Genomic DNA, 24,461 nt, shown 5'->3' with positions numbered 1-24,461 from the left:
ATATAAGCAACAAGATACTTTCTTGTTCAATGATGCAAACAAAGTACTGCAAACGTTATGTAGCTAAAGTTACACATTCACATTCACAGTGTTAAATGGGTTAACAGATACCTTATCGTTAAGTTTGTTGGTGACACTATCAGCTACATTTCGTTGCGTTATCAGGGAGATGAATACCTCGGCAGCCATTCTGACTGAATTGATACCAAGAAATGGTATGGGTCAAACAAACAGACGTTCACCCAGGAGACCGGGGTTCATGTCCTGTTTGAAAAGACGGGACCCAAACCTCCATCTTTTTATCAACTTAACTCAGTAGTTTTGGTGTCTAAACCGAACCAAACTGGGACCGTTTCACAATGTTAACGACGTGTTTAAAACCACCACGTTACCTAGAATGCTCCTGTGGGACGTATCGGGGGGGGGGGGGACAAACGACAGATATAGTCGTATGGTTTGGAGGACTTGTTGGTTTGACCTGAACACGTTTAAAACATGTTCAGCAAAGTGAAGCTGCAAAGTTTCTAAGTTTCTAAAAAAGTTCTTCAAAATGAAAGAGTGCAGTCTGTTTGCCATTTAAAAAAAATTAATAAGAACATTCTGCACAAAGAGCACAGGTTATAAAATGTGTTATTTTACAATCAGAACAGACCAGTTGAATTGATTTGTCCCTCAGTAGCAGCGAGTGTCTAAAATTTAACAAGGTTGTTCTTTGTTACTGTTACAGGAAGTCCCAGGGTCCCGTTAATGTTGCTATTCATTTTCTTTTCATAGCGAAGATGCCGTTCATTGCTCGCGTCAAACCCACAAGACTCCTTTTACTAAAACAGTCATTTTACATTTAATTTGAAGTCCTTCGCTGTTTTGTGGATAGTTATTTTGCCCTAACCCTAACCCTTTCTCGTCAAATACTGACACTTGGTCAGTGTTTCTCAGCGGTGGATACCGACCCACAAATCCCTTTAGCGTCTGTATGGTCGGGCAGAGCAGCAGCTCCACCGCGGCGCAGTAAAGATGACGTAGTATTAAGAGAGACAATGGCAAGTAGTATAAAATACCGAAAATTGAACGTCCAGCGTCAGTTCTGGCAGGCCAAGTAGTCAAGACGCCGCTAACCGCTATTGGCCAACAACAGCTGGTCAACTCCCCTCGCTGCTAAATGGCTACACTCACACAGGGCGCTCTACTTAAAGCTGCTTTAGTTTACTCCTAACTGCTTGCATCTGTGCTACCCACCTCCTCCCCTGCTCCACCTTGTTGTGTATAACGTGACATACGCTTCTATGTCATCATTGCTGCTCTGTTCATATGGGGGAATAGTTTAGCTCTCCCAGTCTTAAACTGTGTGAGCGTCCCCTAATGCTGCTGTGACTCCTCTGAACAGAGCCATACCGCCAAATTGAATTTGTAATTTATTCAATAAATTTCCTAACGAATTTTTATCGTCTGTGTTGACTATAATGGACCTGACAGAACTCATGTTGGTGTGTTGGATGGGTCAAACAACACAGGACTAACCCTAAACCTAATGTCCCTTTCTTAAACCGTGTGCCCCCCCACAATCTTTTCCTAACCCCAACTAAGTGGTTTTACCCTGCACTTTGAAAAGTGACACCAAGCGCCAGTATTACACGAGGTTCATGTCCTGTTCTTGTCCCACGTGTCATTTAACTGAACATAAGATTATTTTTGGGGCATTTCTAGCCTTTCTTCGATTGGACGGCTCAAGACAGGAAATGGGAGAGAAATCATACATCTTTTAAACCCTAACCCACAATCTTTTCCTAATCCTAACTAAGTGGTTTTACCCCGCCAAACCTGAGCGTCAAATATCCCTGTGGACGGGATTACATTGGAAGTAGCTGAAAGTCCTCAGGGTTTGACTGGGACGCTTTAGTCGCCTACGCGTGATCCACGGTAAAACCGCTCTGCGTTGGCCGTTCCATTGTGTTCCTACGGGGAGAGCAATGGTGCCCAACTACAGTAGGAGCAGCGCTAGCCTTGGCAACTCAAACCGCTGAGAACTGCCACCGCTCAAAAATCTAACTATTCCAACTTTGACCTCGTTGCTGCTGACCTTTCAAGGCGCAACCAATTCTACAAGCTATGATGACGTATACCTGCTCGACGCCCTATAACGTACTGCTTGTTACTGCTTTGCATGGTTGAACGGTGCAAGAAGATGGCTCGGGTCTGTGTTGCTTGGCTGTGTTTTGATGCTTTCATGGCTTCTTATACTGAATGTGGATACTGTTGATGTAAAAATTAGTTTAGGGAAAAGATGGTGGGTGGGCTTATAAAAGGTACGTTTATGTGATATCGCGGGACAAGAACGGGATGGTTGGGTTTATGTAAAGAAGAACAGGACGGTTTGGTTTAGATAAAGAAGAACGGGACGGTTGGGTTTAGGAAATGAAGAATGGGACGTTTGGGTTTAGGAAATGAAGAATGGGACGGTTGGGTTTAGGAAAAGAAAAACGGGACGGTTGGGTTTAGGAAAAGAAAAACAGGACGGTTGGGTTTAGGAAATGAAGAACGGGACAGTTGGGTTTAGATAAAGAACGGGACGGTTGGGTTTAGGAAATGAAGAATGGGACGGTTGAGTTTAGGTAAAGAAGAACGGGACGGTTGGGTTTAGGAAATGAAGAATGGGACGGTTGGGTTTAGGTAAAGAAGAACGGGACGGTTGGGTTTAGGAAAAGAAGAACGGGACGGTTGGGTTTAGTAAAAGAACAACGGGACGGTTGGGCTTAGGTAAAGAAGAACGGGACGGTTGGATTTAGGAAAAGAAGAATGGGACGGTTGGGTTTAGATAAAGAAGAACGGGACGGTTGGGTTTAGGAAAAGAACAACGGGACGGTTGGGCTTAGGTAAAGAAGAACGGGACGGTTGGATTTAGGAAAAGAAGAATGGGACGGTTGGGTTTAGATAAAGCAGAACGGGACGGTTGGGTTTAGGAAAAGAAGAACGGGACGGTTGGGTTTAGGAAAAGCAGAACGGGACGGTTGGGTTTAGTAAAAGAAGAACGGGACGGTTGGGTTTAGGTAAAGCAGAACGGGACGGTTGGGTTTAGGAACATGACACACGGGACACGATCCCCGGTCTCCTGGGTGAAAGTCCTGTGTTGTTTGACCCATCAACCCCCCAACCAACCTCCCTATGTGGATTTTTGGGCTTTCATACTACTCGTTACCATAGTCGCTCTTAGTGCTACGTCATCTTCAAACCCCATGTAGCTGCTGCTCTCCCTGGTGCGCTCTACAAACACGCTGAAGGGCGCTTTTTGCGTCACTTCAAAAACTGACAGCCACTGTCCAAACGTCCATATTTTAAGAGTTCGGAGTGAGAATGGGTTGTTCAGGTAAACATAAGTATGGAGTTTGGGCTTGGTATGAGTTGATCTTCAGGGCAGATGCGTTGCGAGTCAGAGCCGTAGTCCACGGTAGCCCTTTAATGTAATTTCAGCTGCACTTCACACGCACCAGCACAGCCGGAGCTGAACCACACAGAGATGTTTTTGCATAGACATCAATTCAAGTCAGACTCATGCAAAATGGACGAAAGACGCGTGGACGAGAAACGAGAGAAATGGACAAACAACAAGTGTGAGTGTGGCAAGGACATTTGACGGACAGACAGATGATAAAACACGGTGTCCACAGTTCAGTTCAGTTCATCAATGAGGTTATCTGACTTTATAAAAATAAGTGAGCTTGTTAAATAAACCACATTATCATCATTATTTTTTAAAAACAAACAGGGGAACAGGGGACTCTATGCATCGACAACCCATCAAGTTAAATATGAATGCATTTGTTACAGTTGAAAAGTACACACACGTATATTTGCCTGCCAATGTGTAGCTACTCACCCGGCTCTGTTGGTATTGCTTTGAGTTCACGTAGTCAGTACAAAGACCGAGGCCTGTCTGTGTGTGTGTGTGTGTGTGTGTGTGTGTTTCTGCCTGTTTACTAGTCAGTTGGTTGTGTCCGTAAATGTGTGTTAAACTAATCGTCAAGTGTGTAGAGCAGGGGCGGAGCTAGATTTTGTAAACATTCGTGGCTCTGCCCAGACCAAGGGAGGGTCTGTGGGAAGTATTTTTCCCCCAGATTTACGGCAGCTTTGCACTATTTTTCAAGCCATTTGATGATAGAATGCCTAAAAATCTCTACATCATTTGGGAAAAACATGATAGTTGCCAAGAAGAAACAGATGTAAAGGGGAGACTCGTGGGTACCAATACAACACATTTTCGTTCAGATATCTTGGGGTCAGAGGTCAGGGGGACCCCTTTGAAAACGGCCATGCCTGTTTTTCCCTCGATAAAATTTAGCCTATAGTTTGGAATGTTATTTAGCCCCCTTCCCAAAAAGCTAGCATTACATGGTTGGTAGTAATGGATTCCTTAGATCATCTAGTTTCATATAATACCAACATCTTCTTTGTCTCATTTAAACAAAGTCTCTGAAAGACTTTAAAGTCAGTCATAAAGATTTGGGCTTTTTGAGAAAACATCCGGGGCTATAGCCCCAGAAGCCACGCGTTTGGCTGCCCCTGTGTATGTATTTACGTGTGTGTGTGTGTGTGTTTGTGCGCATGCGTGTGTGTGTTAGGGAGGCCAAGCAAACATGCAGCATTAGTCTCTGACACTGTGGCAAGGACAGCTAACCAAACTGAGCATCAGTTTAGTCAGAAAAAAAATTGAAATAAAATCAAAAAAACGTTGGTTGCTACTATCACACATTCACACAGAGGAGAACCACAGAACTACAATACGTAGAGCAATCCTAATCCTTTAGACCCTTTTCTAAACTTAATTAAGTAGTTTTTGGTGTCCAAACCGAACTGCGACCGTTACGTAGCTATGTGGACAGAAAACGCTCCTGTGGGTCGAATAAAAGAGCAGGTGTATGGTTTGTGGGACTTGCCAAATGTAGATTCCATCCATTAGATTGTGTGTGTGAGCGATGGACTGTCCCTTAAATCTAGAGGAAAGGGTGATTTAAGTCAGAGTTTGTCGGATTTATCTGCTCAGCGCTGACTCGACAGGGCTATTGATCGATTAAGGAAGTACTTTACAAGATGCTGACATGTCTGGCTTTCACTTCACCGTATCTCCTCGCTGTACTTATTCCTCCATCCAAATTAAATCAACATAAAATCACGATGGATTGTTTTCTGCAAGCTTCAGTCCAACACAGCTGCAGCCGACAGAAGCGCAGTGCAGAATTGTTGCACCTTTAAATCTATGTCAGGAAATATGAATTATATATGGCAGTGGTTCCCAACCTTTTAGGTTTGAAGTCCCTATGTAAAACACCATTCATTATAGAACAGTGGTTGTCAATATTAAGGTTGGTTCGGTCAGCAATCCTACAGTAGGCTACTTTGGAGTGAAGCTGAATGTTTTATCCAGTACTTTTGGCTAACTATTTCAATGAGACTATCCTCCCCTGAAAAACGCTCCCATAGGTCGTTTGTTCAAGCAGAAATTATGACCTATGTTTAGGTTTCTAGTGACGGCACCCTCTAGTGGTCGTAGGAGTTCTGACGGAAGCAAGAGTAGAAGAACGCCAAATGTCCTGGTAAGGACAACTGTTTCGAAAACAGTTTTTTATTTTAGTGAACTCACAGACAGCAAGAATCAGTCTCTTGTTCATTGATTTGCATGGTGCGTCGCTTGCGGGCGTGTGCGTGTGACGAGCACGAGTTTCGCGGGATTGCGCCCGCCTGTCAAACTGCCCGCGCCTCCCTACCTGCCCGCTCGCCTTGCATTGAAAATGAATTACGAGTCGCGACAATCGCTCCCTGTCTGAAAAGCCCTTATGAAAGACCAGACGGTTGGCGGCAACCATGCGCGCCGTTAGCAGCGCCCGACCGCAATGAACGTTAGCGTTGGCTGAACGTAAGAAGCATGAAACAGCTTTTAGGGTAAAAAGTACCTGATGGTTGGGAATCACTGATCTATGGTTTTATTCTGTAAACATCACCCTTCACAGGAAGTGGTAGTTCTACTGTTATTGTAGTTCTGTGGATGCTGAGTTGTAGTTCTACTGTTATTGTAGTTCTGTGGATGCTGAGTTGTAGTTCTACTGTTATTGTAGTTCTGTGGATGCTGAGTTGTAGTTCTACTGTTATTGTAGTTCTGTGGATGCTGAGTTGCGAAGCAGTGTTTTTAACAGTGTGTGGCAACGTGTCCAGTTAGAGCGCACAGGTGAAAACACTACTCTCCTATCTCATGTTAAAACATTATTAGCATTTAACGGTACAGTGATGAATCTTTTTTTAAAGTTCATTTTTGTTCACACAACTTAAAAAAAGAAAAAGAAGTATTCACCTGCAGCCATGTTGGGAAAAGAAAGATATTTTCTGTTTTTCTAAAATGTAATACTCCTCTTAATAAGTTAAAAAATAAGTTAAAGACATTTCAGATGAGAATTGTGAACAAAAAAAACAATTACAGACTGTTACCGCAAAAACACATATTGTCCTGTGTTCAACAACAAAAAAACTCTATACAACAAATACTAGAAATTAAGCAAAGAACAGACAGGAAGCAGAAAGGAAGTAGTCATATAATACAAGTCGACATCATCGTCGTACACAAAAGCCGAGTCGTTCAGCCCAGTGTTAGTGACCAGTGATAGAAACTCTCTGAGGGAATATTTCATATTAGTCAATAAATATACGAGAGTATACAATATAGAATAAAGAGGAAGAGACAAAAAGAGAGAGCAAGAAAACAGACGGGGAGGGGGATAGTCTCTATGGCTTTTACAGGCTTTGTGGCCCAAATAACCTTTAAAATCATCATCACACAGTAGCTACAAACTACCTCCGAAACTCCCGAAACAGTCGCTCTGAAACGGGCACAGCTACAGAAACAAGTCATGGATAAAACAAGTCAAACAAAGAGGGATTATTGGAGACGCTCGATGTGACAGCCTTAAACACTCAAGAGCTGCAGGGGTTGTTTGGCTACTTTGGTGCTGTTTTATACGGATCCCCAGACATGACGTGGGAAAAATAAATAAATTGTGGCCACAATATACTGTGGGTATAATGTGCGCACAAAATACTAATTTGTGCGTTTGTTTTAATATCATGCCCATGAATTACCTAGACACCGGTAGAAGCAGGAAGATTTATTCGTGCGTAAGGTCACAAATTAGTATTTCGTGGCCACAAATTTGTATATCGTGGCCACAAATTAGTATATCGTGGCCACAAATTAGTATTTCGTGGCCACAAATTTGTATATCGTGGCCACAAGTTTGTATTTCGTAGCCACAAATTTGTATTTTGTGGCCATAAATTAGTATATCGTGGCCACAAATTAGTATTTCGTGGCCGCAAATTAGTAGTTCGTGGCCACAAATTAACATATAGTTTTTTGGCGTTTTCGGCACTTTCTTTCCATTAGCACCAGTATATACAAATTAGTATTTCGTGGCCACAAATTAGTATATCGTGGCCACAAATAAGCATATCGTGGCCACAAATTAGTATTTTCAGATGTCATGTCTGGGGCTCTGTAGTTTTATGTCTCTGGGTGCACTTTACCGGTTTTATTTAACCGTTGGTTCTCATGGTAGTTCCAGGATGTTTATGGAGTCATTTAAAAAGGACGGAAATCACCTTTAAACATCCTTAAAGATCAACGTTAAACTTTTGAATCTCCATGTTCCACAGGGAAGTTGGAAGTTCCCAACTTTTCCTTTCTTTCATCGTACCTTTACAGTAAAACCATTGAACAAATACTGCAGCTCACTGTGGCAGGAGGAAAGACTTTTGTATGTTTGTAAAACCATTGTTTTCAACCAGGCCCCCCCCCCCATAACCCCTAGTGTCAACACCACTGGAAGTTCACTTTTGGAGGAGGCGTTTTTCTCTTGAAGATCTCCTTCATACTTGTATTTTATTTATTAACCTTTGAGTTGTCCTCCTGGGTCAAAATCCCCTGGGTTTTTTATGTTTTTGTCGCTTATTTTGACATTTTCGGCACTTCCTTTTGGAATTCATGGTCAATGAACCTCATTTATATGAAATTACCTAATTATTGTGTTAGAAAAAAGCTGAAATAATGAATCATTTTGACTAATATTTAAGATCAGAGGAATGTATGTTGATGGCTAATAACAGACATGTCATAGTTTAGTCAGGATAATGCTATAAAATTAAATAAAACCCCCCAAATCAGTGATCTGATCCTTAATCTCAGTTGCAAAGATTATTTTATGGAACCATCCATGTTATTTTTGGGTAATTTGGTTGAAAGAAAACCCAAATTTCGGATATAGAAACTTTGAAAACGGGTCAAATTTGACCTGAGGACAACACAAGGGTTAAGCGAACTGGTCAACACAGTGCACGCTGCACACAGAGACATGACAGCACCCATGGGATTGTGTTTATAGGAAGTTAAATATAGTTTTGCCAAGATTTTCCGAAAATAATCTATATTGCAAAGGAGGCTTAAGCGAATGCAAATTGTGACGCGTGCGCTGACTTTCTGAGTTCTAGCTGTGTAGAAGACACTTATCTACCAGAGAGGGGGATTAGAGAGAGAGAGGAGTCGGCGACCCTGAGTGGTTTATTAAACCGCTGAATATCTGCACAGAAACATGCAGCTTGGACGTAGAAGCAAAAGCTAAAAAAATAATATACAAATAAATGCATCACAGCAGCTGTATGTTATGATCCGTCACCGATAGGAAGGCTCCTGTACAAGATTGTCTACTTTAGCACGTTTTAAATCACCACTGAGACATGAAAAGTCCAAAATATCCCACACGCTGCCAAATAATTAATGCTCCCTGTCGGGAGGATCATGAGTGATCAGACACTGGCGCTGCGTTGGATATTTCGGTCTGTTTCAGTCCGTAACATCCGTGCCATGTTCACCTGACTTTGAGGATTCAAAGTGCTCATAAAAAAAAAAGTTTTTGTTTTTTGAAATCTCCACTCAAAGAAGATGTGATTCGTGACCCGTAGAAAAGGTCAAGGAAACAAGACGGAGGGTATTATTCCTTTATCTTCCTATTTTGTTCTTCAATTTATTTTTTCCCCATGCGGAGCTTTGACAAATAACAGCGTGGAAATTCGACACCCTCTCTCATTGCATTTCTTATTAACCATGAGCCCCTGCAGCCTAGTGTCTGGCTGTCACACCCTTCAGTCAGAGTGAGGCAGCAGCTTCTGAGTTAATTATGGCTGTTTGTATGAGTTTACAAATGAAGAAATGTTGCTTCTTTTTTTGTTTTTGTTTCGGATTGGCAACATATCAAACTCTGCTCTTACTTAAGGTTTTTCCCATTGGCTTGAGTCGGACGTCTTTAGCCGCACTGTGCACGTTGTTCTCATGAAGCATTCATATATATATCGCTACGAAAAGTAAAGCTCTGTAATTGGTATGTATTCTAGTATTTATTACTATCAGCAGCACATTGACTGCTGCTGTATAAGAGCGTGAAGATCCTCGTAGGGAGGAGGTCGGGGGGGATGTTTGGATCTTAAATCACAGGGCTTTAAAGCTGGGGAGAGTAAGAGTAAAAAGATCGCCGGTGCAACACAGATGTCTCTTTTTTATTTAATAAGGTGCATAACAGTGACTAATGTTTCGATGTAAGGTTACATCTTCATCAGAGTCCTTGGAGAGAATGGGCAGAGAAGCCCTACTGTTATACACCTTATTAAATAAAAAAAAACTATAAATTCAGAAGACATCTGTGTTGCACCGGCGATCTTTTTACTCTACACTGACCTGTCCTGCCCTGGTTGCACTGGATTGTTGTGGTTTGCAGAAGCACAGAGAACGCTCTCTTTTCTACGAGAAAACACAAGACTTTCACCCAGGAAACAGATGTTCATGTCCCTGGAGTACTTCTTAAGGGGACCGCTATTTTAACTCAAACCATGATCTTTTCCTAATCTTAACTAATGGTTTTGGTGCCTAAACTACGTCGTCGCTGCAGGACGCTCACTTTTTGTTGGCTTAACTCAACTGTAACGGCCACTGAAAGGACTGTCAGCTCACGGTGCTCTGTACCCGGCTCACAGTCACCTTTTCTCAGCTAAATTTAACTGTAAAGTACGCTAAACTTAACTTTGACGTGGCCGGCAGTCGCCGTCATTTTGTACAATATCATACGAACCCGTTCATGACAAATTTAGCCCGACGTTTTAGCCCGAATGGAATGCTCCTTTGTTTCATAACCACATTTGTAGACACTGTGATGAATCAGGCTCCTTAGATCGAATCGTCAACTATTAATAATAATAATAATAATAATAATAATAATAATACATTTTATTTATAATGCACTTTTCATCAAAAGATCTCAAAGTGCTACAGGTTAGAAACTATTCATGGTCTCCCCTAGACCGGGTGAACCCAGCCTGATCTGCCGGCGATTTGATTTCTCCGTGCAGCTCAGGCTGGAAACCTGTACGTTTATCTATCCTGCTTCCGTTACAGCAGCATCTGCGGGGACCAATCACAAACTGGCTTAGCCACCTGGCGCGCTATTGGCGGGTTTAACATGATGACGATAGAGAAGCGACAACGAGCAGCTTTTTGTTTACATTCAACATGGCGGCCACTGAACTCGTTGATGCTGCTGTCGCTGCTGTTTTTAAAGATTTTAAAGGCAAGTTTTCTCTGAAAATGGAACAGAAACTTGCCCTGGAACAATTCCTACAAAAAAAGGATGCGTTTGCCTTACTACCGTCTGGCTTTGGTAAAAGCATAATCCGTCACCCGGACCGTTGGTCTGATTGGTTGAAGGACTATCCAACTGCGTACAGAGTCATGTGAACTATGCCCGTTGATCATGCCTCTTGTGCAGTAGAAAATACAGAGCAGACTCCCCAGACTAATTTTCAATCTTAAAAGATTGAGCTTGGTCTGGTGATAGCCAGACTAGGTCTCCCCTACAAGATATACGCTTGAATATACGTAAATATATCCAAGACACATGCAATGGCCATGTCATGGAACTGCTGAATTAGTGTACTGGCACCTTTTTGGTCCAATTATGGCACTGATCATGGCAAGTTCAGTGCGACTTACCCATGGAAAAACCTTACTTATTGCTGCACTTTTCACATCTGAAATCACACAGACTACAATGATCCCCCTTTGACATGTTTTGAGCAAGAAGAACGGAATAAGAGATGGAGAGGCAGAGGACGAAAGAGAAGTGAGAGAGTGTTAAAAGTATGAAAATAAAACGTGCCCTTCCATCTAAAAAAAAGAAACCAGCCTGGTTCCCAGAAGCTACCTCAGCGATGCAAACTCATTCCCTCGCCGCCGTTAGTACGGTGCAAACTTCTGTCTCTCCGGCTTCTTCATCCCGTTGGCCGAGGATGAGATCTTGGCCGTGTAGGACGCCAGGGCAGCCGCCGCCGCCGCGTGAGCCTGAACGGGAACGCCCGCCGCCGTCTGCATCGAGCCCTGCAACATGGGCGCTCCGATACCTGCTGCCGCCGCCGCTGAGGCAGGAGGGGTGGAGAGTGCCAGGTAAGGGAATGACTTCATTCCCAGGAGGCTGGAGAGGGGGAGGGCGTAGGGAGCGCCCAGCATTTGAGCGTGGGGCAGAGTGGCGCCCATCGCTGCCAGGGGGGAGGAGGAGGAGGAGGCGGGGGGGGCGGGCTGGGTGAAGCTCATGGTCAGGTCAACGGGAGACGGCATGGAGGAGGACTGGGCAGTGGATTTGGCGGTCTCTAAACTGGACGGAGGGAGGGGAGGGAGGGAGGTGGAGGGAAGAGACGGAGGGTGGAGGGTGGAGGGAGGAGAGGGGTAACGGAGAGGGAGTTTTGGATGGAGAAGGGTTAGAGGGTTAAATAAAAAACATGTTAAACCTAAACAAAACCAAAAGCAAACAGGATATTTTGGAGAGTAAAACAAATGAAAGGAAAAACAAGGAAGTTTGACAGAACTAAAATCATAATAAGACAGGTGTGTTTTGCTGGAGGTTGCAACAGATTATTGTAGGGGAGTTCGCTGTACGGATGGGGGGTGTGCTGTATAAGTTGGGGTGATGGCTTGGGAGGGGGCTTAGGGAGGAGGGAACACAACCAGTGTAGATATGCATTAGGATGGAAGCTTTGTCACAGATGATTCAAAAACAGGAAACAGAAGCAGAAAAGGAAAACACAAAAACTGAGCTACTCTTTTAGAGAGCTAAAGTCCCACTCCAGGTCAACTTTCTCTTGCTCGTATCCTGCTATGAATGCTTTGTGTTTTTTTGTTGTTGTAATGAGCACACTGCAGCAAATTCCTAGCAACTTAGTTTCATGGCAATAAAGTACAAAATCTTGAGTATAAGGGCCCTATTTTAATGATCTGAGCGCACAGCGTGAAGCGCCTGGCGCAGGTGCGTTTAGGGCATGTCCAAATCCACTTTTGCTAGTTTGACGGTAGAAAAGAGGGTCCGTGCGCCGGGCGCATGGTTCTAAAGGGTTGTCCTTAGTGTCTTCATCAATCAGAGGTGTGTTTTGGGCGTAACATGCAATAAACCAATCAGAGATCATCTCCCATTCCCTTTAAAAGCCAGGTGCGTTTGGACCTTGGAGCATTGCTGTTATGATGGAGGATTTGCACCGTAATATTTTTAATTGCAATCTTTTGCATTTTTGTGTGCTGCTGTGTGTCCCTGTGTGTGTAACAAGCATAGTGTGCGCGCGCTGTGCACGAGCCTAGGAGCATTTTACTGATGCTCTGTTAAAACAACAATGAAATTCTGCGTTATTGACTTTAGACCAGGTTTTTGTTGGTCAATGGCGCGATCACTTCCCACTGCCTCAAGATAGCAATACTCCCAGAATGCACCTGAACACACCTCCCTGTAAGACCAGCAAGCCCATGGGCCACAGATGGGCGCAGGTGCATTTGCTATTTAAACCACGCGGGCGCTGGCCAGGAAATTGACAACTGCGTCAGTCCTAAACTAGCAAAGACACTTACGTCGGGCTTTGCACTGCACTGCGCCGGGTGCAAGATAGGACCCTTAAGCTGTTGTGAAGATTTATATTAGTACGCTGGTGTTTCTGCATCGTTCTAGCCGCTAGCGTATCTCTTCAAGAGAATAGCAGAGCTGGTATGTAGTGTGCAGGCCCAGAGGTTTGAAAGAAATTGAACGTATCGGCCTAATGGTGGAATTGTAACGTCACGTGATGCCCTCTGGCCCAAAAAGACTTTTCCCCAGAGACTAACATGGAGAAAGAGACATCTGTAAATCAGTGGAAACATTGGTCTGATAACGTTGCAAAGTCTAAAAGAGCCGCATGATTAAACCTTTTAATCCTCATTCAAATTAGCGGAGCTCTAAACGTGAAGTTCAATACTTTATTGCCATGTCAACAAAGATGATTGGAATTTGTTTTTCAAATCAGGTTAAAAAAGGCAATACATCCACAGTAATAAACAGTACATAAAAGACAATCACATAGACAATCATTCAAACCAGTAAAAAGCTGTAAAGACCTTGTGCTATTGCAAATTCCCATAAAGTGTCTGGGGCAGTCTATAAAGTGCATTTGAATAAGATGCATTTAGTACAGGTTTACTCTGGAAGGTGCCTGAGCATTAAGGAGCCTAAAGCGGGATGTTTTGCCCCTGAGACTTTGAACTCTCTTTCCAGAGGGCAGTAGTTGGAAGAGGGACCTGGCAGGGTGAGAGGGGTCATCTAGCACTTTTTGCGCTTTATGGCTGGTCCGCGTGGTGTAGATAGAGGCTAGAGATGGGATGGCATGTCCTATAATTTTAGATGGGGTGTGCTAGTCTAGTGGAAGTGTGTGAACTATGGACAGAGCACAAGATCTGGTTATTTTTTGGCTTCATGTGCCGACTGAGCAACTCTTATAGGAATGACGGGGCTCTGCCTCGAACGCTGCGTTTCTATAATCAGGGATGTCGTACTTGAGACTGGACTCGAGACGCTTTTCTGTTGTCTGGAACTCGTCTTGGACTCGTTGGTATTTGGACTCTGACTTGTCTCGGACTCGGCCCCTGGACTCGCCAAATATTCTACTTGGTCTCGACTGAGTCCAGCACTATATGCTTATTCTAAAGTAACTTCCTCCTTCAAAACAAAACCATTGATGAAGCACACTCAGAAAACAGGTATTATTTTAATTCAAAATCCATCTAGAACAGGCGTCGTGATTGTTCGCCTGGTATACACCTGGCTGCATCATATACCTCAATCATCAGGTATCAATCAGTTTTATTTCGGCCACAGACACAATGTCAGCGATCTCTGGATTCTTCAGGACAAATCATCAGTTCAAGAATGGGAACATTTCCATTTTATATTATAAGTAAATACTAATATGGCCTAATTTAATCCTGTAGTGTGTTCCTCTGCACTTGTTCTTTGATTATTACATATAATAAAGCAAAATTATTATCTTAAAGTAGAAGATATACTGTCTCTCACATCACATACACTATAAACAGGTAAGTGAGTGATCTTGAAGAGGATTCTTGAGAAGAGCTTTAACTCTCTAAAATATCTCATTTATTTGAATATTCTGCAACAGTTACAAAGTCAATCAATCTTCAATTCATGTCAGATGGACATCAACATGCAACCGGTTATCTGGGTACATTATCTGGATATCTGCAGGGTAAATCCAGACAGCTAGCTAGACTATCTGTCCAATCTCAGTTTTCTGTTGCACGACTAAAACTACTTTTGAACGTACACACTTTCCACTAAAACAAGTTCCTTCCTGAGACTATTTTGCAGAGGCTCCGATTCTTGTTCCTCTGTTCTGATTGGTCCCCATTTTGCATATTGGCTAAGCAGAAAGAAGCAAAGCTGCTTATTTATTCTTTCCGGGGGACGAAGTCCTCTTCAGCTTGTTGTCTGACTTGTTTAAATGAGTGTTCGGTGACCTTTTCAGCTCTTGTTTTGGGCTAACCTTTACAGATGTCATTTACGCCTGGCAGAGATATGAAAGTGAGCCAGATGTGGTCCGTGGATTTCCATCTCCAGATAAGATACCCAGATGTAGATCACATCTTACTTTCAGGTGCAAAAAGGGGGAAATATTTTGTGGATATTGCTGGAAACTCCTTCTGTAACACACATGAATGTGCCTCACCCTCAACAGGCGACGCTGATATTTACTGTGTCCCCTGCGTTCAAAGACAGTGAGACTGGTGATCGAGAGGGGAAGAAGGATGAAACAAAGGAAAGAACTGGTACAGCTCTTCATCAAGCCAGACAGCATTAGACAGGAAAGGTTAATGGGCAACTCCGTTTTTTTATATACTGGACCCCATTTTCCTTTTGTTTTTGTGTCTAAGGGACTGACGGGAACAACAATCTTTGACATTGGTCCAGTATTTAACAAGATCGCTGCAGTTGGCAAACTGCAATGTAACGTTAATGGGCAATTGTGCAGCTTCTATACACGTTCACAATGCTTGTTTTGCCACTGACAGGCTAAGATTATTATTCTAAAGGCCTCATGCACACTGGCTGCGTGAGCATGGCGTTTTCTGTTGCGTGTCAGTTGCGTGGCGGCTGCGCGGCGTTTTCTATGTCTTTGCACATCAGAAATGTGTCTGACGCGGCGCTGCTGCTGCTAGCCTTGTCTGTACACATGGATGTTTCCCGTCAAAACCTAGGGACTTTCAAACATCAACATGTCATTTATGTATTTGTGTCAAAATGACATATAAACATCTTTTCGTATTCTATGTTGCGTGTCGCGTGTCGTGTGAAAAATAGCCGTCGGTCCCATTTCTAGCATGCACGCGTTTTCTGAGACGTGCGTGTCACGCAGGCAGTGTGCACGCTCTAACCTGTTACCATGGGAGCCGAAATAAAAACGGACACGCCACACAGCCAGTGTGCAGGAGGCCTAAGTGTTTAATCTCGCATTGCCAGACCTTCCTTCACAGCGTTGTGGAGTCCACACAGCATTCCTGGATGGGAGAACAACATGCTCTGGTTTATTGGCATTTCTTTAAACCAATCACAATCGTCGTGGGCGGTGCTAAGCTCCAGACGGAGCCACGGTGCCTCTGCTAAATAGTCTCAGGAAGGAACTTGTTTTGGTGGAACGTGTGTATGTTCAAAAGTAGTTTTAGTCGTGCAACAGAAAACTCAGATTGGACAGATAGTCTAGTTAGCTGTCTGGATTTACCCTGCAGAGATCTGAGGAGCAGTTAACCATAGTCCTCACAAATCCACCAGAGGTTAGAACACCAACACAAAGAAAGAGGAAGGGGACGGACATCTGGCCGAAATAAAAGACATCTGGCAGAATTTCCGGCGGCACTTGAACAATCCAGGAAATGCAACGTCGTTGATATAGACTATTAAGTGTCTGACAACATTAGTCTTTAGGGGCTTTAGTCCCGAAAAAAGACAATATTAAGCTGACTAAGCTGTTTACATGGCCAAAAAAATACTCATGTCAAGTACTTCAAAACTGTTCCTTTCTACCACTGATGAATAGTGACGACAACATAAACCAAGGGAAGATATTCTCACGCACGGATGTCTGTTTATTCAGTTTCTAGTATTAATCTGCTGTTCTGTGGTCAGACGGAGAGAGAAGAGACGGAATAACCTTTGACAGGAAGTCTTATCTGTCTGTTGACTGACTGAAGAGAAAGAAAAAAAAATGTAATGGAAAAGAGTGGATTTGTCTACTTTGTCTACTGTATACTTCAGCGTCAGCCTCTCACCCTCCCTGACCTGACATTTCAGAGTGAATGAGGCTGACCCATCCGAACATCCGTGTGTGTGTGTGAGTATGTGTGTGTGTGTGTCTCTGTGTGTGTGTGTGTGTGTGTGTGTGTCTCTGTGTGCCCAGCCTATTCTCCCTGCTGTCGGCGGCAGAAAGAGCTGTGAGTGAAATATCAATTCCATCCCGAGTCCAATCATGAATTTGCATATTCATGGAGGTGTGAACTCGCCTGGCAGTCTGTCTCGTGTCTCTCATATCGAGAGCCTGATTAGATGGCTGCGTCTCATGCGATACATCCTCCAGATGTACCATATGAAGAGCGCACCTGTGCTGTATTGTTGCTCCACTTGACCCAAAATAAAATAAAAAGTAAAATTTTCTTTGCTGCCGTTGTTTTAAGAAACAAGCTACAATGTAAGTTAATGGGCAATTGTGTACTGTCAATTTGCGCCCATTAAAAGTGCTGTTTTTGCCGCTGACAGAGTTCGGGTCACCGAACATTTTAAGCGAGAAATAGGTCGTGCAGCTGCTGAATCTGTCTTCATTTCACAGCAACAACGGTCAGTTCAAAAGATTTTTGTCAGCTTTTGAGAGGCGTCGGGCCGAACCGGCCGCTCCTCATTTGCATAAAGTTGGCTGGATTCAACTTTATGCAAATGAGGAGCGAGCGACTCGACGTCTCGCTTCTCCAAAGTCCCCGCGACGCTACAAAAATGCATTGCACGGCTGCTCCCATAGAAATGAAATGGGAAACGTGGAAATGGCGCTGACAATGGACACGTAGACTCAGGGCCCTATTTTAACGATCTAACTGCACGGTGTGAAGCGCCTGGCGCAGGTGTGTTTAGGGCGTGCCCAAATCCACTTTTGCTAGTTTAACGGTGGAAAAAAGGGTCCGTGCGCACGGTTCAAAAGGGTTGTACTTAGTGTCTTCATTAATCAGAGGGGTGTTTTGGGCGTAACATGCAATAAACCAATCACAGATCATCTCCCATTCCCTTTAAAAGCAGGCGCGTTTGGACCTTGGAGCATTGCTGTTATGATGGAGGATTTGCAAAGTAAAAATAACAATGAAATGCTGCGTTATTGACTTTAGACCAGGTTTTTGTTGGTCAATGGCGCGATCATTTCCCGCTGCCTCAAGATAGCAATACGCCCAGAATGCACCTGAACACACCACGCCCAGAATGCACCTGAAAACACCTCCCTGTAAGACCAGCATGCCCATGGGCCACAGATGGACGCAGGTGCATTTGCTATTTAAACGACGCGGGCGCTGGACGGGAAACTGACAACAGGGTTGGTCTTAAACTAGCAAAGACACTTGTGTCGGGCTTTGCGCTGCGCCGGGTGCAAGATAGGGCCCAAAGTCTACTTATATAAAGTCTGCTATATTGGGGGTTTAAAGAACACAATATGACGCTACACAAATGGGCCGTTTCGGTGACACTCGCAACGCCGGCCGAACAACCCTGAGGAGAATTGGCGGGTCACTTTTTCGAGTCTGAAGGGCCCTGAGGGGGTACTATCTATACGCAGTTGAAAACAAAAAGAGAAAAGTACTGGTAGCAAAAAAGTGCGCTGAGTCGAGCAGACAGTGGAAACACGACATAAGATCATTTGGTTCTCTGACTTATTTGATAATTCAACAGTGTTCCTCAAAGAATTGAGTGCAGTATCACACTCTTGAAAGTTTGTGGCTTTGAATTAGTCCAGTTTTCTCAGTTTTTTCTCAGTGCATAAAATGATTGAACATAATGATTTGGGGGGAGGAGGAAAAGCTTGACAGAGTTCTTCTCATCTGTAATGCCAATCCTCTCTTCTGGGTGTTCATTAAAAGAAGTTCAAGTTAAAAGCAAACACCTACCGAGGAGGCAGAGGAGCAAGACCCTCCGTTCCTGGAGAAGCGAGTGAAGTTAATGAGAGAGAAATCTCAGCCTGGTTTGAAGGGTAACTTTGTTTTTCTTTTCAAATATTCCCATGTTTTTGTGTGTGTAAGTGACTGATGGGAACAACAATCTTTGAAACTGGTCCAGTATTGAGTGAGAACGCTATAACCAGCAGCCGTGAAACAAGGACAGATGTTCAGCGTCAGTTTACATTCATTAAAAGTTGTGTTTTTGCCGCTGACAGACTCAGATTATTATTCTAAGTGTCTGACAGCATTATGGAAAGGATCTCTACAGAGATAGACCTTTTAGTTAAAGAGTAAGATCATTTTAGTTTAACATGAAACAGCCCCGAAATCACCGTCACCAAACCCACCAGACTCCATGTAAATAATCAGTACTTTTAGCGTGTATAGAGCCAGCATAATTCCACCAGACTCCATGTAAATAATCAGGACTTTTAGCGTGTATAGAGCCAGCATATTTCCACCAGACTCCATGTAAATAATCAGGACTTTTAGCATGTATAGAGCTAGCATATCTCCACATGTAAATGGGTGAATTAAGTGTGAAATTAAGTCTATTTCAACCAAACCAGAGTGGTGATTGTTGGAACAGTGGAAAGATGAACCAAGACAGCTTTTGATAGTTTTATTTAGTTTCTTTCGACTTTGAATTAAGTGTGTTTTACAATGATAAAATTACTGTTTATTTACATGGAATCTGGTGGATTTAGCGAACACAATTTCGATCCTTTCCATAATGTTGTCAGACACTTAAAATAATAATCTGAGTCTGTCAGCGGCAAAACCAGTACTTGTAGTGGACGCTGACTGAAGGTGCGCGATTGTCCTCTTAACTTACGTTGGAGCTTGATTCCCCGCTGCCGACTGCAGCGGTCTCGCTTAATATTGGACCAATGGCAAAGATTGTTGTTTTTGTCAGTCACTTAGACACAAAAACATGGGAAAATAAGGTCCAGGTTGAAAGAACCCAGAGTTACCCTTTAAAATGGAAAACTAACTCCAACAAGAAGTGCTTTCTAGATACTTCCCTGTCCCTGTTTTTTGAAGCTTACCATGAAGTGATCAGGTACTGAGCCAGGTTGATGGCGATCGGTGTGCCGGTGATGGTGACGTGGCGGTCACTGGTGCTGTCGATCTGACTGCCGATCTTGATCTGAGCCCCCGACACCTGCCGGATCTCGTTTATCTTGGTGCCCTGGCGACCGATGATTGAGCCAATCAGCTGTGGGGGAGGACGAGACGGAGAGAGTCAGCGTTTTGGGTTTCTCAAAGCGAAGACAGTGCACATATTATGCTTTTCCATATTTTCTGTCATGTCTACAATGTTACAGAGAGGCGAAGTCCCAACCCTTCCGGTGGACATCTAAGGACCTTAATTAGGACAAAATATGAATGGTAGTGAACGGGGAGAGACAAATTATTTTGTGATCCCGTTTTAATCCCACCAATCGCTCCCAAAACGTCCCGGTTAGAGAGGAAATGTCCTAAACTTATTCTTTGTAAATCTTTACAATCATTCCCTGAAAGAACCAAGCAGACCTGCCTTGTTGAAATCCAAATTGTCTTCACATTTTGTCATTTTTAGCGTGTAGCTCGCTAGCTCTAAGTTTTTTTGACGTTTTCCTGAAGCGAACAGAGTTTGAGAACGGCCACACACAGAGAGCAGGAGGGGAGGGACGAAGGATTCAGGCAGTTATCTTGGAAATGTACTTCCGATTATCCAGACCACCCCTCGCCTAAACCAAACGTAAGTAAGAACGTGTCTGACGCGGACAATCTCCAGCTGCGTTCTACATGTGAAAAAAGGGTAATTGTCCAAAGTTGATATGAAAAAACTGCTGCTGACTAGGGTTGGTTACCGAAACCCGGTTCCAAATCGGACTGGATTAGAATGCAAATTTTGGTTCCTCATTTCGGTTCCACTTAATGTGTCGACTGAAATATTTTCCCTCTGTCGCTCCGAAACGGACGTAAAAATATCCCCCTCTCTCTGTAGTCTACCGTTAGCTAGCTACCGTTAATGTAGGCTACTTTTAAAATGCCATATTTTCCCTCTGGGCTCACCAAAACAGATGTAAAAGGGTCTCTTCAGCTAAGCCAACTACCTGTCTCTTAGACCCCATTCCAACGAAGCTACTTAAAGAAGCACTACCCGTGGTCAACACCACATTACTAGATACGATCAATATGTCCTTATTAACGGGTCACGTACCGCAGTCTTTTAAAGTAGCTGTGATAAAACCTATTCTGAAAAAACCCACCCTCGACCCTGAGGTCTTAGCCAACTATAGACCTATATCTAACCTCCCGTTTCTCTCCAAAATCCTTGAGAAGGTAGTCGCTAATCAATTGTGTGACTTTCTGCATAGAAATAGTCTATTTGAAGACTTTCAGTCAGGATTTAGAATGCATCATAGCACAGAGACGGCACTGGTGAAAATCACTAACGACCTTCTAACTGCTGCTGACAAAGGACTTGTCTCCGTACTTGTCTTATTAGATCTTAGTGCTGCATTCGACACTATTGACCATACCATCCTCTTACAGAGACTGGAACATTTAGTTGGCATTAAAGGAATCGCACTAAGCTGGTTTAAGTCCTATTTTTCTGAGCGATCCCAATTTGTTAATATTAACGATAAACCATCCAAATACGCTAAAGTTAGCCATGGCGTTCCTCAAGGCTCAGTGCTTGGACCAATTCTATTCTCTTTATATATGCTTCCTCTAGGCAATATTATTAGGAAACACTCAATTAACTTTCACTGTTACGCAGACGACACCCAATTATATCTGTCAATCAAGCCAGACGAAAGCGGTCAGTTAGCTAAACTTCAAGCGTGCATTAAAGATATAAAATCCTGGATGACCCACAATTTTCTGATGTTGAACTCAAACAAAACGGAAGTTATTGTGCTGGGACCCAAGCACCACCGAACTTCATTATCTAAATATATAGCTACCCTAGATGGTATTGCCCTGGCCTCCAGCACTACTGTCAGAAATCTAGGAGTCATTTTTGACCAGGATCTATCCTTTAACGCCCACTTAAAACAAACCTCTAGAACAGCCTTTTTCCATCTTCGTAACATTGCCAAAATCAGGAACATCCTGTCTCAAAACGATGCTGAAAAACTAGTCCATGCATTCGTAACTTCCCGGCTGGACTACTGTAATTCTTTACTATCAGGCTGCTCAAATAAGTCCCTCAAGACCCTCCAGCTGATCCAGAATGCTGCAGCACGTGTTCTGACAAGAACTAACAAAAGAGATCACATTTCTCCTGTATTAGCTTCTCTGCATTGGCTTCCTGTAAAATCCAGGATTGAATTTAAAATCCTTCTCCTGACCTACAAAGCACTAAATGGTCAAGCACCATCATACATAGAAGAGCTTTTAGTACCTTATTGTCCCACTAGAGCACTGCGCTCCCAGAACTCAGAGCTACTTGTGGTTCCTAGAGTCTCTAAAAGTAGAATCGGAGCCAGAGCCTTCAGCTACCAGGCTCCTCTCCTGTGGAACCAGCTCCCAACTTGGGTTCGGGGGGCTGACACCGTCGCCACATTTAAGAATAAACTGAAAACCATCATCTTTGATAAAGCTTATAGTTAGGGAGTGAGGAGTTGCAGCATAGTAGAGTAGAGTAGAGGGAGGCAGGAAGTACAAGCCCGTTCCGGCAGGGGAGAGTACGAGCCCGGTCCAGGGCCCCTCTCTTTAGCCTGCCTCTCTTAGTTATGCTATTATAACTCTAGACTGCTGTGGGAAGCTCCTTCCAAGGACACAATGAGCCGCTCCCTCTTCTCTCTTTTCACTTGTCTCCTTTTGTGTGCATCTTAGTCCCAGAAATGCCTGTTACTAACCTAGCTCTGGGGAGTTTTCTCCCCGGAGTCCCTTTGCTTCTTCTTCACCCAGAACATCGCCTTGGAATTGGGTGGCACCTACACCGGGGTCCTGGGTGCAGCTGACGCTATGGACTTACTACACCCTGCTACGCTCTGCGTTTCCCCGCAGTGTCCGACTGCGTCCTGCCGCGTCCAACCGCGTCCACCCAGGCTGCTGTGCCACACTACACCCCGTAACGCCCTGCTGTGCCCTACTATGACATGAACTACTATGACTACCATTGTGATCACTGCTTCACTATCTTTATTATGACTATTATTGCCACCATTCACCACTCCCCCAACTGGTGCCGTCAGACACCGCCTACCAAGAGTCTGGGTCTGTCCGAGGTTTCTTCCTAACAAAAAAAGGGAGTTTTTCCTTGCCACTGTCGCAATAGCTACTGCTAATGCTTGCTCTTGAGGCAACCACTGTAATAGTTGGGGCTTCGTAAAGTACAGAGTTTGGTCTAGACCTACTCTATCTGTAAAGTGTCTCGAGATATCTCTTGTTATGATTTGATACTATAAATAAAATTGAATTGAATTGAATTGAATATTAACCATTCACTGCACGTGATCGCTGGTAAACATATTACATCTTTGATATCATTTCATTCAGTTTTTCAAGAATCGGTTTAGGAATCGGAATCATTTTAAAAGTACCGGTTCGGCATCGGAATCGTAAAAATCCAAACGGTACCCAACCCTACTGCTGACACATTCTCAATTTTGAACATTATAAGCAGTGATGTAGTCTAATGTATTGTAGTGGGTATACTGTACTGTATATAAATATATTGGCCTATAAATATGGGCCAGAATCTGCCACTGGGGGAGGGGGGGCATATCATAGTGGGGGGGACTGGGTGTCTGGGTTATTTTCAGCATCAAAGACTTAATTTCCTGCATTCGGATACACTTTTATGCACCACTTTACGGTGGAAATACTTTTATTTAGCCTATGCGAAGAAGAAAAAAACAGATGATAATTCAAAAGATATCAAAAATATAATGGAAAGTATGTTGCTGTGTGTGATTGGGCATTTTTAAGTGGGTATATGGAAATCCTGGAGCTTTCTTAGTGGGTATACCTGTGTATCACGTAGACTACACCACTGATTATAATCCTTTAACACATGTACATGTATGTGTGCAAGTCTATATGTGCATGTATGTATATATACTGTATGTATGTATACATATATGTTGTATATTTATTTTCTCAGGTGTTTTATGATACCTCTGTTTTTTGTATTTTACTTCATTGTTCTTGGTTTTTTTTATCTGCTGTTTTTTCTGGACAGCACCCACACCTCCACCCCTGTCTCTCTCTGTTTATTTTTCATCCTCTCGTTATCTGTCCAAGTCTGTCTGAGAATAGGGAATAGCGGCAGGTGTTGAACTCTGACTCAGCCGCCTGTCAGTGTTTCTATACTGGTCCCAGCGGGGGGATTGCGTTTGGTTTATGCAGTAGATGTCACAGCAACAATAGACAGATAGTCCCTGTGCTTATCTTGGTGTCAGTTCGGACTGTAAATACGTCTCGTTACCTTTTGTTTTTCTAAAAGGCAAACGTATGTCAGCAGGCTGGCATCTTCCTCCTCATGCGTGTCGAGGTTACATTTAGAGCTGCAGAAAAACTCCTGCATGCATTTTATTTTTAGATTAGATTAAATATTTAATCACGATTATTTAATCGCACGATTGTCCATAGTTAACTTACACTATACTAACTTATACTACGCACATTTTCCATCTGTTCTAAATGTACTTTAGGTTGCTTTCACATCCAACTCATTTGGTCCGTTATAACTGAACCCTGGAGGGGTTTGGTCTGATAACCCTAACCCGGTTGGTTCGGGGCGGTGTGAAAGCTCATCCCAATTCTGGTGTGTGTGTGTGTGTGTGTGTGTCTGTGTGTGTGTGTGTGTGTGTGTGTCTGTGTGTGTGTG

The 24,461-nt window shown here is 43.4% G+C and overlaps 1 protein-coding gene and 1 long non-coding RNA gene across 6 annotated transcripts in view; one reads left to right on the top strand and one right to left on the bottom strand.

The window, feature by feature from the left end:
- The first annotated feature begins 317 nt into the window (after positions 1-317).
- On the top strand, positions 318-24,151 carry LOC116054834. Its single transcript, XR_004106149.2, has 4 exons — positions 318-520; positions 6,464-6,466; positions 7,788-7,793; positions 24,139-24,151. It is a non-coding gene; the product is annotated as an uncharacterized LOC116054834 (long non-coding RNA).
- LOC116054831 (poly(rC)-binding protein 4-like) overlaps positions 10,931-24,461 on the bottom strand; it is a 74,570-nt gene continuing 61,039 nt past the window's right edge. For 3 of the 5 annotated variants that reach the window (XM_036002291.1, XM_031306553.2, XM_036002292.1), the window contains 2 exons: positions 19,678-19,847; positions 10,931-11,729 (listed from right to left, as the gene is read on the bottom strand). In XM_036002291.1, coding sequence (XP_035858184.1) covers positions 11,315-11,729; positions 19,678-19,847 — 585 coding nt within the window. In that variant the 3' untranslated portion in view covers positions 10,931-11,314. Of the gene's footprint in view, positions 11,730-11,773; positions 12,058-19,677; positions 19,848-24,461 lie in introns of those variants that run through there. The other 2 variants (XM_036002294.1, XM_036002293.1) reach the window with 2 other exon arrangements.

This window comes from Sander lucioperca, chromosome 6 (genome assembly GCF_008315115.2).
Source record: "Sander lucioperca isolate FBNREF2018 chromosome 6, SLUC_FBN_1.2, whole genome shotgun sequence".
NCBI classification, from domain to species: domain Eukaryota; kingdom Metazoa; phylum Chordata; class Actinopteri; order Perciformes; family Percidae; genus Sander; species Sander lucioperca.
This window is presented reverse-complemented; position numbering and strand designations above follow the sequence as displayed.